The sequence below is a fragment of the Ursus maritimus genome, unplaced genomic scaffold (genome assembly GCF_017311325.1).
Source record: "Ursus maritimus isolate PB19 unplaced genomic scaffold, ASM1731132v1 scaffold_32, whole genome shotgun sequence".
Classification (NCBI taxonomy): domain Eukaryota; kingdom Metazoa; phylum Chordata; class Mammalia; order Carnivora; family Ursidae; genus Ursus; species Ursus maritimus.
Window position 1 is genome coordinate 82,129 of NW_024425786.1, and position 11,770 is coordinate 93,898.

The 11,770-nt window shown below is 61.6% G+C and overlaps 1 protein-coding gene across 2 annotated transcripts in view; it reads left to right on the forward strand.

The window, feature by feature from the left end:
- Positions 1 to 381: 381 nt before the first annotated feature.
- Positions 382 to 11,770, forward strand: part of SAMD11 (sterile alpha motif domain containing 11) — a 20,527-nt gene continuing 9,138 nt past the window's right edge. Inside the window, exons 1-5 of one of the 2 annotated variants that reach the window (XM_040645564.1) lie at positions 382 to 898; positions 2,028 to 2,119; positions 5,994 to 6,175; positions 7,563 to 7,613; positions 11,614 to 11,738. In XM_040645564.1, the coding sequence (XP_040501498.1) occupies positions 382 to 898; positions 2,028 to 2,119; positions 5,994 to 6,175; positions 7,563 to 7,613; positions 11,614 to 11,738 (967 nt within the window). The remainder of the gene's footprint in view (positions 899 to 2,027; positions 2,120 to 5,993; positions 6,176 to 7,562; positions 7,614 to 11,613; positions 11,739 to 11,770) is intronic. The other variant, XM_040645565.1, reaches the window with a different exon arrangement.

The window sequence follows — 11,770 nt, forward strand, 5'->3', positions numbered from 1 at the left end:
GACTCCCCTGCCCTGCTGGGCCCTGCTGGCGGACCAGCGAGCCGGGCGCGGGGCCGCCCCAGGGGGCGCGGGCGCAGGTGGCCCGGCGCCCTGTAGAGCCCTGGGGTCCGGAGCTGCGGCGTTCGGCAGGTCGATAGGGGATCGATAGTAGCTCCCGCAGCACTATGTCTCGGGTAGCCAAGGCCCCGCCAGCCGGCCGAGAAGCGGTCCGAGGTGGCCCGGCGGGCGGCGCGGTTGCAGGTGCCAGGGCGCAGTAGCGGGTAGGGCGGGCGCGCGGCCGGGAGACTCCTGGGCCCCCAGCCCTCGAGACCCAACTCCAGGCCAGGCCCGAACAAGTTGCGCCGGCGGCGGAGAGCCAGGCTACAGGGCCACTGGCCCGCCATGCCGGCGGTCAAGAAGGAGCTCCCAGGCCGCGAAGACCTGGCCCTGGCTCTGGCCACCTTCCATCCGACCCTGGCCGCACTACCACTGCCGCCGCTCCCAGGCTACCTGACACCACTGCCAGCTGCGGCCGCCCTTCCCCCGGCCGCCTCGCTGCCCGCCGCGACCGCCGGCTACGAGGCGCTGTTGGCTCCACCACTCCGCTCCCCGCGCGCCTACCTGAGCCTGCACGAGGCCTCCCCGCACCTCCACCTGCCCCGGGACCCTCTGGCCCTCGAGCGCTTCTCGGCCACTGCGGCCGCAGCACCGGATTTCCAGCCGCTGCTGGACAACGGCGAGCCGTGCATCGAGGTGGAGTGCGGCGCCAACCGCGCGCTGCTCTACGTGCGCAAACTCTGCCAGGGCAGCAAGGGTCCGTCCATCCGCCACCGCGGGGAGTGGCTCACACCCAACGAGTTCCAGTTCGTCAGCGGCCGAGAGACGGCCAAGGACTGGAAGCGCAGCATCCGCCACAAAGGTGCGGCCGCGGTGGGGGCGCAGGCCGCTACGGTCCCTCCCCTCGGCTCCCCGAGGACCCCTGGGTCCGGACCCCCTCATTCTGCCACCTGGGAGACTCCATCCCCGCCCAGAGAGGGCGCTGCGACTCTGGGGTTGCCGCAGGGACACCCCCCCCCTCCCCGCCCCCAGCCCGGTCGCCTTGGTGGACCCGAGCAGAGCGCCCTCGACCTCCACGGTCATCCCAGCTTGAGCCGCTGTGCTCTGGGCTCCCAGCAGCACACGAGCCGGCCCCTCCTCCCACTCGGAAGGTCTTTGCGGGATTCCTCGGCTTTGTGGCCCAGGGGAAGTTTACGGGAACTGGGGAGACTGCGGGAAGCCGGCTGGGCGGGACACAACTTCCCTTCGAGGTCGGGGAGCCATCAGGTTCTAGCGGGAGTAGAGGGGCACACAGGCGGCCGAGGTGCGGGTGCGAGTTGCTGGAGGGAAGAGAAAGGTGTAGGGGTGTCGCAGGCAGGTGGGGGCCGGGGCCCGGGGGCGCGCGTCGGGGCGGGGGCGCGCGCGGAGCTGGAACGGAGGCGGGGCTGGGAGCAGCCTGCTTGGAGCATTCAGGAGTCTGGCTCAGAGGGCGCGTTGTGCCGGCGCCCTAGCAGGCAAGCGGGGGAAGCGCAGTGAGCGCTAGAGACGGGGGTAGGGGTGGGGGGTCTTTAGAAAGTTAGGGACCCCGTCGCGCTGGGCTTTGGGGTGCGCGGCTCTGCTGTGGCCGCCCTCTTCCCGCTGCGGGCTCAGGCACAGCCCCGGTCCCCACGGCGCCGCTCACCTGCGCGCAGCCTCGACCTTCCTGGGCCCTGTTCCCAGTTCCCCCGGACCCGCTTGGAGAGGGTAGAGCGCGGGAGGAGGGACACAGGGGGCGGGGAGGAGGCCGCCCTTGGTGAGGGGAGGGCGCTTGCCCGGATCTTGAGTTTCTCTGCTCTGGGTGGGGTGGGCGGCAGGGCCGGGTAGCGGGTTCGGAAGTTGGATGTTATTACACGTGCCAGGAGGGGGAACCGGCCTTGCAGCTTACTGCGCCCTGAAAGCGGGCCCGAGTGCGCCGGCTCTACCTGTGCCCCAGCCCTGCTCTCTCACCGGTCCTGCCTCGGCTCTCCTCACAGGAAAAAGTCTGAAGACGCTTATGTCCAAGGGGATCCTGCAGGTGCACCCTCCGATCTGCGACTGTCCGGGCTGTCGAATATCCTCCCCAGTGGTGAGATGTGGGAGAAAAGTTGGGGCTTTGGGGGTCTTCCTTCTCCCCTGTGGAGCTTGTGTCTGTTCTCTAGGATCCAGAGTCCTAACCTCAACCCTGCCGGTGTGCAGGAGTGAGCCCCCCAAGGGCAAATAGGGCAGATTTTGCTTTGGGTGGGAATCCTGGGGGAGCCCTCTCCTTTGGATGCATGGCCTGATCATTGCCTGTCTTGGAGCCTCTCCTTGGGAGCCTTGGAGCTGCTTCGCCTGAGGTCCTGAGGACAGCCTAGGCTGTAAAGGTCTCCTCCCTGGACAGTGCCATCCCACTGCGGTCTGGGGACCCTTCCCTGTCACAGGTCTGGGGCAGGGAGGGGGGCTGCGAGCGTGGGAGAGGGGCTGGTCCTAAGGTAACACTTTTTCTGGGATGTGACAGTGTTGGCTGGCCTGGATGTGCATTCTGGGGTGGTCACAGCTTGGATGTGAGTAACATGTGTCTCTAGGATGCCGGGAGCTAGAACCCTGCTGGGCAAGGCCCTGGATGTCCAGGGGAGTCTGAGGATACAACCCAGTTGGGGGCAGAATCTGAGCAGTGTGGGCCTGTGGTGTCAAGAACTGGAGTTGGAGGCTGACGTGGGACCCTCCCCAACCCAGTGTAGTCGTACCTTGACCCCCTCTTTGGCCTAGGGGAGCAGCAGAGATTGGGGTGCTGTGCCTGCCCCGAAGCACTGCCCTCCACACCGTATGTCCTCCAGGCAGCAGTAGTTGGAGGACTGATCTGAAGAAGAAATTGCATCTTGAGAGGCACCGGTTTTGAGCAGCTAGGGGAGAGCCGATTAGGGCCCTGGCTCCTGGGGGTGGTTGGGATTGTGCTGCTAGCACCCTCACACAGGAGGGAGTGAGAGAGGACCCCAGACACCCACCTTCAGCTTCTTTACTTTGGACTGGAAGTAGGAAGGAAGAAGGGATGTTTTGGTTTCCTCGTGGACCCTGGAGGTGGGTAACCTGGGGAGGCTGGGAAGCCACAGACACACATGTGAAGACAGACACCAGATCAGACACACAAGTTGGACAGGGGAAGGGGGATACAGCCATGCCTCACCTGTGCACCCACCCCACACACCTGTCTGCCATGGGCTGGTCGTCAGAGTATGTGTGCATAGCCAGCCCACCTCCCACCCGCTACCACAGTACCTGCCTGGAGCAAGAAGCTGAGCTCCCTCTCCACTTAACACACCTTTTCAAGCAGCTAGTACTGGAGAAGAGTCTTTTGGGCACCCTCTAGGCTAGCCTGGGTTTTCTGTTCGGGTTGGAGGGGCCCAGCCTCTCTCGACCCATCATTCCAGAGGTCTCTCACAGGAGGGTGAGGGTACAGGTGCTCTGAGCCCAGTACCAATTTCCCCAGGACATTGCTTGGATTGGGGAGGGGTGAAGAGGTCAGGCAGGGATGAGGTCACAGCCTTGGACTGCCACCTGTCTGGGGGTCCCAAGTCCCTGCCCTACATGAGCGATGCCTCAGACCTGGGCCTGCCTCTCCTGAACCTAGTCCCTCCCAGGCCCATCCCTGTACCCCTTCCTTAGGAAGGAGCTCCATAGACCCCCTTGTCTTTCTAGCCCCCACTTTTGCCACGTAGAGATGGTCTTTCTCCATCCCCCACAGCCAGGCCCAAAGGTACATACACACCTTACAGTCACAGATGCCCAGGAGCGCAGTGTGGGCAGGCATGTGGTACAGGGACCACGCAGCCAGGCAAGCTGGCCTTCCCGTACCCACCCTTGCATTCTGAGGAGCCAGAGCTTGACTAGCAGCAGAGGTTGTCACAGAGCTTTCAAATCTGCGTGCTGCCGAGCAGGGGTGAGTGGCTGAGGTCTTGGGCGTGCGTGGGAGGAAAGTATGCTCCCTGTCCTTGGTCGGGGTCAGGGCTGCCCATTCTGGTCCCTCTTCCTCAGCTCCCCTCCCACAGGAGCACCTCCCAGAGCCACCCCAGGCCGGCATACCTTGTCTGGCCTCGACCCAAGTGGCAGTCTTACTGCTCTTATTTTCCTCTCCTCCTTGTCGTCCTACAGATGAGAAGCAGAGGGAAATGCATTTCCTTTTCTTCTTGAGAGAATAGTTTAATTAAAGCAGAAAGGCAGGAGAGGAGGTCCTGGTGCTTGGGCCACAGACTAGAGAAGGGCAGAGCTGAGTGGGACTTCCCAGCAGTGCACACTTCAGACAGGCCAGGGGTTGTTGAAAACACTCCCCTTGGAGCCCACTAGCTGGCACGGAGAGGCACGGGGACCAGGCCGCCACACCTGCAGCCTCACCCACTCCGTGCTGTTGCCGTTAGAGCACAGGGCCAAGGCCAGGGTCTCAGAAGGGTCCACAAAGCAGGCCATTTCATGTTTCAGGCCTACCCTCAGACTCCATTGCCTCACCCCGCCTCACCCGGCCCCAGCGCTGTCCAGTGTATCTTACTGAGTGTGTCGCAGGGAGGAACGCGGAGGGTGTCCCAAGTGGATTCAGAAGGGCAAGTGTGGGGGGACTGTGACTCGTAGAGTCTGGCAGGGGGAACTGGGGAAGGGGGTAATTGTGGCCCCCAGACCCAGCGAGGGGAGAAGGCTAGACCCCTGGCCCTGTTGGGACCACTGCCCAAATCTGGGTCTGAGGGGAAGGACCCTTGTTCTGGAGGCAGGACCGTGGTGGCTGCATAGCTGTCCTTTACTTCCAGGATGACACGGGTCCAGGGTGAGACAAGACCCTCCTTCACACTTTCCTCCTCGAGCTCGAGGGTGCGGAGGCATTGTCCTGGCAACAGGAAAGAGGGTGTCCGAGGGTCCCCAGGTGACTGAAAAGATGAGAGAGAATTAGAGAACCCTAAGGTTCCTGCCACCTCCCTGAAACAGCAACCGCTTATTAAATAAGAAAAAGGTTCCTGCCCACCAGAAAAGAATCAGTCACTTTTCTTCTTCCACTGGGGCAGCAAGACCTAAAGACACTGGAGGAGCCATGGTGTGTAGTGACTGGTGTGCGTCTGCGCACGGACAAGCTCAGTGTGGAGTGCCCTCCGTGTCTGTGCACAGGACATGCCTCCCAGCACACAGCGCACACGTGAGCTGACAACACGGGTGTAGGGAGCGGGGAAGTAGGTATTGTGGAAGAAACAGAATCTCTGTTTCTGACCCAGAGGGTGGGCTCACTCTGGGCCCGTGGGACAAAGGGTCTAGGCTGGCAAGGGCTCCCCACCAAGTGACCTGTGCACCCCAGGCCTGCAGTTTACAAGGGGTCAGCAGGATCAGGCCCCAGACTCAGGCTTCGAACCACCCCTGAACTGGACCGTGCGTGGCACTAGCAGAATAAAAAAAGGACCTGGCATTGATTGGGGTTCACACAGGAGCTGTGTGGAATTGTCCGGCAGACACAAGTACACAGAGGTAACTGCACGTTGAACACGTGGCAGAATGCACATGAGCTCTGTTGTGCCCACATGGCCCCTTGGGGCTCCCTGGAGCCAGGAAAGCTGGGGTCTGCCTCCAGGTGGGCATCCCCACACTCAGGCTGATAGCCTGGGGAGGGAGCTAGGCTGGAGTGCGGAGTCTGGACAAGGCAGTGTCACGAGCAGCCTGGCCAGGGCCTACAGCCCTTCACTCTAACCCCTTCCAGGGTGGCAGACCCAGGCCCCATCTCTCTGCTCTTGTCTTCACCTCCGGCCACTGGGACTCATGTGGACCGTTGGGCATGTCCTGCAGGCTGGAAGCCCTGTAGCAGGGCCAGTGATGGTGCCTGTTTGATGTTGGCAGCTGCTCTGAGGGCTCCTGTCACCGGCACCCTGCCTGAGGGTTGGGCCTGGAGTGCAAGCCTCCCGGGAGCCTGAGGGTCCTGGCCCAGCCTAACGTTCCTCTCTTCCCTCCCTGCCCAGAACCGGGGGCGGCTGGCAGACAAGAGGACAGTTGCCCTTCCCACTGCACGGGTCCTGAAGAAGGAGCTGACCCCCAGCTTCTCGCCCAGTGATGGCGACAGCGATGGGAGTGGCCCAGCCTGTGGGCTGCGGCCGGGCTTGAAACAGGAGGACACCCCACATGTCCGTATCATGAAGAGAAGGTACTTTTACTGGGGACCAGGGTGGGGAGGGCGCACGGGCTCTAATCAGCACATCAAGACTGGTGTCTCCGGGCAGCTGAGGGCTGAGCCAGGCCACTGTGAGGGCCCCCTGCCCTGGGGACAGGGCCCAAGCTTCGCTTGTCATGTCTTGGTATCTGCCAAAGCTGGAACAGCCTGAACTCCTGATGTCACAAGACCATAGTGAGAACCTACCCTGCCCCATTTGGAGGGAGGGGGTTGGCGTGGGTCCATGTGGGGAAGGAAGGGGGCTCTAGGAAGAGGACAGTCAGGGAGACCCGGGAAGGGAGGGCCTGGCACCACCACAGCCAGGCAGAGAGAAAGGTGCTGAGCAGACCCCCCGGGAGCAGCTCCCTCTCTGGCAGCAGCCCCTAAAACACCGGTGCTCATTCTCCTTGGCAGGCAGCAGCTCTCCTGGCTCCCCAGTGTCCCTTCCAGGCTTGGGACCACTCTTCCTGACTTCCCACCCTCTCCTCTCCTGGCAGAGACACCTCCCTGTCTCCACTCACCTCTTCATCCCTCCATCCATCTGTCGTCTGTCCATTCATTTGTCTGCCCATCCAGCACGTTACTCACCCCCGGAGTTTCTAGGCCTTTTCTCTTCCCACCTAGTCTTTCAACATGTTCCAGTTTCTCCTACCCCAAAATAACCCTCCCAAACCCCCAACACCCCCACTTCCCAGCCCTCATACCCACACTTGCTAAGGTGACACACCCACACAGGGTTCCAACTGCCAGCGCTCAGCCTGAGGGTCTTCCTGGGAATGCTGCTGTGGGTGAGGGGACAGGCACAGGGCAGCGCTGTTTCCTCACCTGACCTCTGGCATCCCTCCTACCTACAGTGTGTGGTGGTCGCTTTCAGGAGGCAGACTGGTAGCAGCTGGGACCCAGGAAGCTGCACCCACCTGGGCTGACCCTGGACCGACCCTGGACCATGGGTGCCAGTAGCGGTCATGGCGCTTGCTCCCTGACCTGTTCCAGCCTGGCTGGCACAGCTCTAGCAACAAGGAGTTTGGTTCAGCTGCACGCTGTTGGGCAGAAGAGGCTGCGGCTCCCACCCCCAGCACCACGTGGCCGCTCTTCTGGGTTCACTGCAACAACAAGGACAGATACGGCAGCCTCCATTCTGTCCTTCCCAATTCCTTTGCCTGGTGAGACCAGGAGTGGGCTCCTGGCCCACTGGTCTATCCTGGTGGCAGCCACTGGCTGGTTGAGCTGGAACCAGAAAGCACTGGAGGCAAATCTGAGCCAGCCCAGTTCCCTTGGGGCCAGCGCTCTGGGGCAGATGAGGGCTATGCCACACACACGCCCTGCTGTTCAGGTACCAGATCCTGGAGGCCACTTTGACCCTCTGCTTCTCTCCTTGCAGAGTCCACACCCACTGGGACGTGAACATCTCCTTCCGAGAGACGTCCTGCAGGTAAGGTCCAGGCCTGGGCCAGGGTTGTCCCCACACACCGTGCGCGGGCAGGATGGAGCCTTGTTACTCCATTTCCCCTGGGTCTGCTTCTGGATCTCTGCAGCCTCCCTCCCTTCCTCCGCTCCTTATTCTGTGGTCTGTCCGTCTGTGCCCAGGCCCTGACAGGAGCACTGGTGCAGGTTCTGGGCAGCCCAGCCCTAGAGCCGGAGTGCGCGCCTCCTCCCACATGGGACTGGCCATTTGAGGCGATCTGCCCAAAGACGAGGCCGTGACCTCTCCCTCCCACCCTCCCAAAGACCCCCAGGAGATGAGAACGGCGATGTGTGCGTGGGGTCTCATAGGGTGCAGAGGTGTTCACTACGGAAAGAGGATGTCTGCAAAGATATGGAAGAACAAGGGAGGGGGATGTGGGGGTGGGGGGGGGCTGGCAGGTCTGGCCCACCTGAATTCTAAAGGACTCTGGGTGCCGAGCCTGTAGGACAGGGTGCCCCAGGCAGTGAGGAGCCACCGGAAGTTCTTGAGCAGAGGGCTGACAGAGTGTGTTTTGATGGGAACCTTCTGGAAGCCCTGCCCAGGAGATTGGAGGTTTGCTCCAGTCTGCAGTGGTTCAGGCTGTGGAAGCATGATGGAGGGCAGGGGGGCTGCGAACCCAAGACATAGTAAGGGGACAAAAATGAGGGGACCTGATGAGGAGGTGGGGGGGGCACTGGGGAGACCCAAGTTCTAGATTCCAGATGAGCAAAGGGTGGTCAGTCTGTGGACGGAGCCCAGGCTGTGGTTTCTGGTCAGTGGGGTCAAGTCTTACCCCGGGGCTTCCAGGGCGGGCACAGGAAGGGCCCAGCCAGGGAGACATTGGGTACCCAGCACAGGCCCACCTTCCCCAGCCAAAGCTGAGGGGCCAGCCCCCCAAGGTGGGAGCCTGTCCTCCCCACTCCCAGCCTGGCTCTGTGCCATATGTATTATTATTTACATCTCCGAGAATATCTGGGTCCTAGAGCCGAACTACAATGAAAACATCTTTAAACTTATTTCCACCTCATTCTGAAGTTGCCTGCTCAACTGATCATTTTTATGAACGGTTATGAACATTGATGACATTTTATGAGGCTTTTGCTTGGGAAGCTACAGGATGAATTTGTCAGCGAAGCTTAGGGCAAACCCAAGGGGGGGCTCCTCCACTCCTAGAATGACTCCTCCTGCCTCTGTCGCCCCCTCCTTACCCCCTGGCCCTGCAAAGTGAGAGAAGGTCCCAGGTGTCCAGACAGAGGGTGCCCCTGATAAGGGGCCAAGTCCAAGTGCATGTGGGCACCTTCAGTCCTGCACAGGCCTCGAGGTGGCTGGGGTGATTTCTGGGTTTTACCGGAGGGGAGGCTGCAGTCTGGGGGCATCGTAGTATGGCCGCGAGGACTTACAGCCTATCAGCCCCCCACCCCATGCGGCACCTCAGCATCTGGGCACAGAGGGCTGCAGCAGGCAGACAGCCTGGCTTGTCTCCTCCTGGCTCCTTTCGGCCCTGTCCATCTGTCCTTCACCTCTGGTCTCCTGTCTGTTCTTTAGGCTCTGTCCGTTTGTCTCTCTGCTCTTCCCACCCTTTCTGTCTCTGCACCCATCCGTTCAGTAGTGCCGATCTGTTCATCTTCCACCATCTCTCACTATTTGTCCCTCTCCATCCATTGGTCTTCATCTGTCCTTCCATCCCTCTGTCCGTGAGCCCATCCACTGGCCCACTCGCCTGCTTGGAGCTCCTGCTTCAGCGCCCATGCGTCCCAGACCGCTGGCGGGAGATGTGGTTCCTGCCCTCCTGAGGCCCCTGAGCTGGCCAGGATATGGGCAAACACTGGACAGTGTGACGGTCGGCTGAGGGAGCCTGGGGGAGCCCAGGGTGCCCCTCGGGGGGAGCTGGGGTCGGAGGGGCCAGACCCTTCTCCCTCAGCCTCCTAGCACACACCGTCCTCCGTGCAGCCCCTTCTGTCGCTCAGGCTCTCCCCCTCTCCTCCTGGTACACAGCCCCACCCCACGGTGCCCTCGTGGGCTTGGTCGCTCGTGCACGTCAGGGTGCAGATGGTGTTTTCAGAGCTGCGGGAACCTCACACCTGGGATGCCAAATGCAGAGTTCCTGTGTCTTCAGCCTGGTGTTTCTTTGTAGTTCTTTAGATAAAACCCGGCATAATTTGTTCCGTGAGTGACCAGAACATGTTTTCCAGAGCCGGGCCAGGCTGTCTTGGGGCCTGTGGGGTGAACCCCCAAGGCGGAGAGCAGGGATGGGGTGGGCGGTGGTGTCCCGATTCCCACCAGGCCTCACCCCCACGGTGCCACAGCACCACCTGAGTGCCTGAATGACTGACCAGTGGGTGAAACTGCTGATGGCCGGAATGGTGGTGGGAGGTGGGGAGGTACAATCCCAGGTCCCTGTGTGGGCGCTGCACTAAGGATTCATGGGAACAAATCGAGGGGCCTTTCCTCACCTACTCAGTCTCCGGGAAGTTGATCCACTTCCTGTAGGAATCCTGGGGACACGAGAATTGGATCCCCTCAGGGGAGAACTCAGAGGAAGCCTGCAGCCACCCCCACCCCTCCGCAGTGCTGAGGACAGCACTTCTCTCCTCAGCACCCTCGCACTGATGAGGATGATAGAGGGATGAGAACTGCTGCCAATTAATCCCATAAAGTACTTACTCCCACCCACCTGCCCTCCTCTTTGCATGGGGGGGCGCCTACTCTCCTCCTGGGAGAGGGGGTGGGGGTGGGGAGAGAACCCGCATCTGGGTCTCCCAGAAGGCTCTAGAGCCCAGCCCTGGAGTCTTTGGGGCTGAAACTGATCTGCTTAGGGGCCAGCCTGGATTAGCCTGCTCCGGCCGCCCAGGCCAGGGGGGCTGGGGGCTATTTAATGAGGGTTAGGGTCGGTTCCCAGGTCACTCCGTGGAGGCCCCCTTGCAGTGGCCCAGCTGGTAGGCTGCTGTATTACAGGTGGGTACTGGGGGGGTGGGGTGCCCAGGGCCCTCCCTGCCCTTCCTCTCTTCTGTCTTGACTTCCTGCTGCTCCGGGCTACGTCTGTGAGGTGGCAGGTGACCCTTCTGTATGCTAAGAACACCAGGAGCACATGGGGTCGGGGCCGTTCACACACACAGTCGCACTGACATTTTCTCACTCCACCCTTTCTCTGGGACTCTGCGCTGTAGGGTTGAGCTGCTTTAGCAGAAAGAGAAATGAGGGAACCAAAGAGTTAAATACGTGTTTATTCCAGGCCCACCGTGCCTGGTGGCTGGGGTTCTTAGCTGGGAGCCTTGGGGAGAGCAGAGTGTCGTGAGCGCCCGGGGCCCAGCCTCCCCATTCATGTCGTGTGTCTGCGCGTCTGTGTGCGTGTGTAGGGCTCTTGCAGGTGCTCGTGCAAACGTACACGTGTCCCTGTGTGTGCACACCTCTCGCTGGCTGCAGGACTTCGGTCTGAACCTTGGTTTCCTTATCTGAAGAAACTGAGGGTCTGTGGGTGTTTGCAAGCTCTCACTGAAAGAGAGACTTTCTTAATGAGGCTGCTGGCACGGGTCTAAGCGCCAGATGCGCGTGTGACAGTGTGTGTCCTCTCCGGTCACGGTTCCTCATGAGCAGACACCCCCTTGTCGGGTGACTGCTCGGGTCACTATGGGGCGAGCGTGGCAAGACCGAGCTGCGCTCCTGTGCTCTGCACACACCCTCCCCGGGAGCTGCGGTGGGGCCTGAGTGTAGGCCCGTGCCAGGCAGACGCCCGACAGGTCCTAGTGGTGCGGGGTGAGACCTGCATGGGTCACACACGCTAGATGTTTCCCTTAGGGCCTGCTCTGGGGATGCCCACCTGGTGCCGTCACAGACCACACACAGAGGGCTGCGGGAGGCATTGCACACTTACACACTGTCCTCTGGCACTACGCACGCCCGCCCTCCAGCTGACTCAGGCACGTGCTGTGCCCAGGGCTGGGCACACGGCCTTGTGGGGTCTCACCTTCAATGTCTCGCTTTGCTGCAGCCAGGACAGCGACCTGCCCGCCCTCGTATCCAGTGTCCACCGCAGCCGCCACCTCGTTATGCCCGAGCATCAGAGCCGCTGTGAATTCCAGAGAGGTGGTGTGGAGATAGGCCTGGGAGCCGCAGGTGAGGAGCTGGGGGGGGGGGGGGGGGGGGGG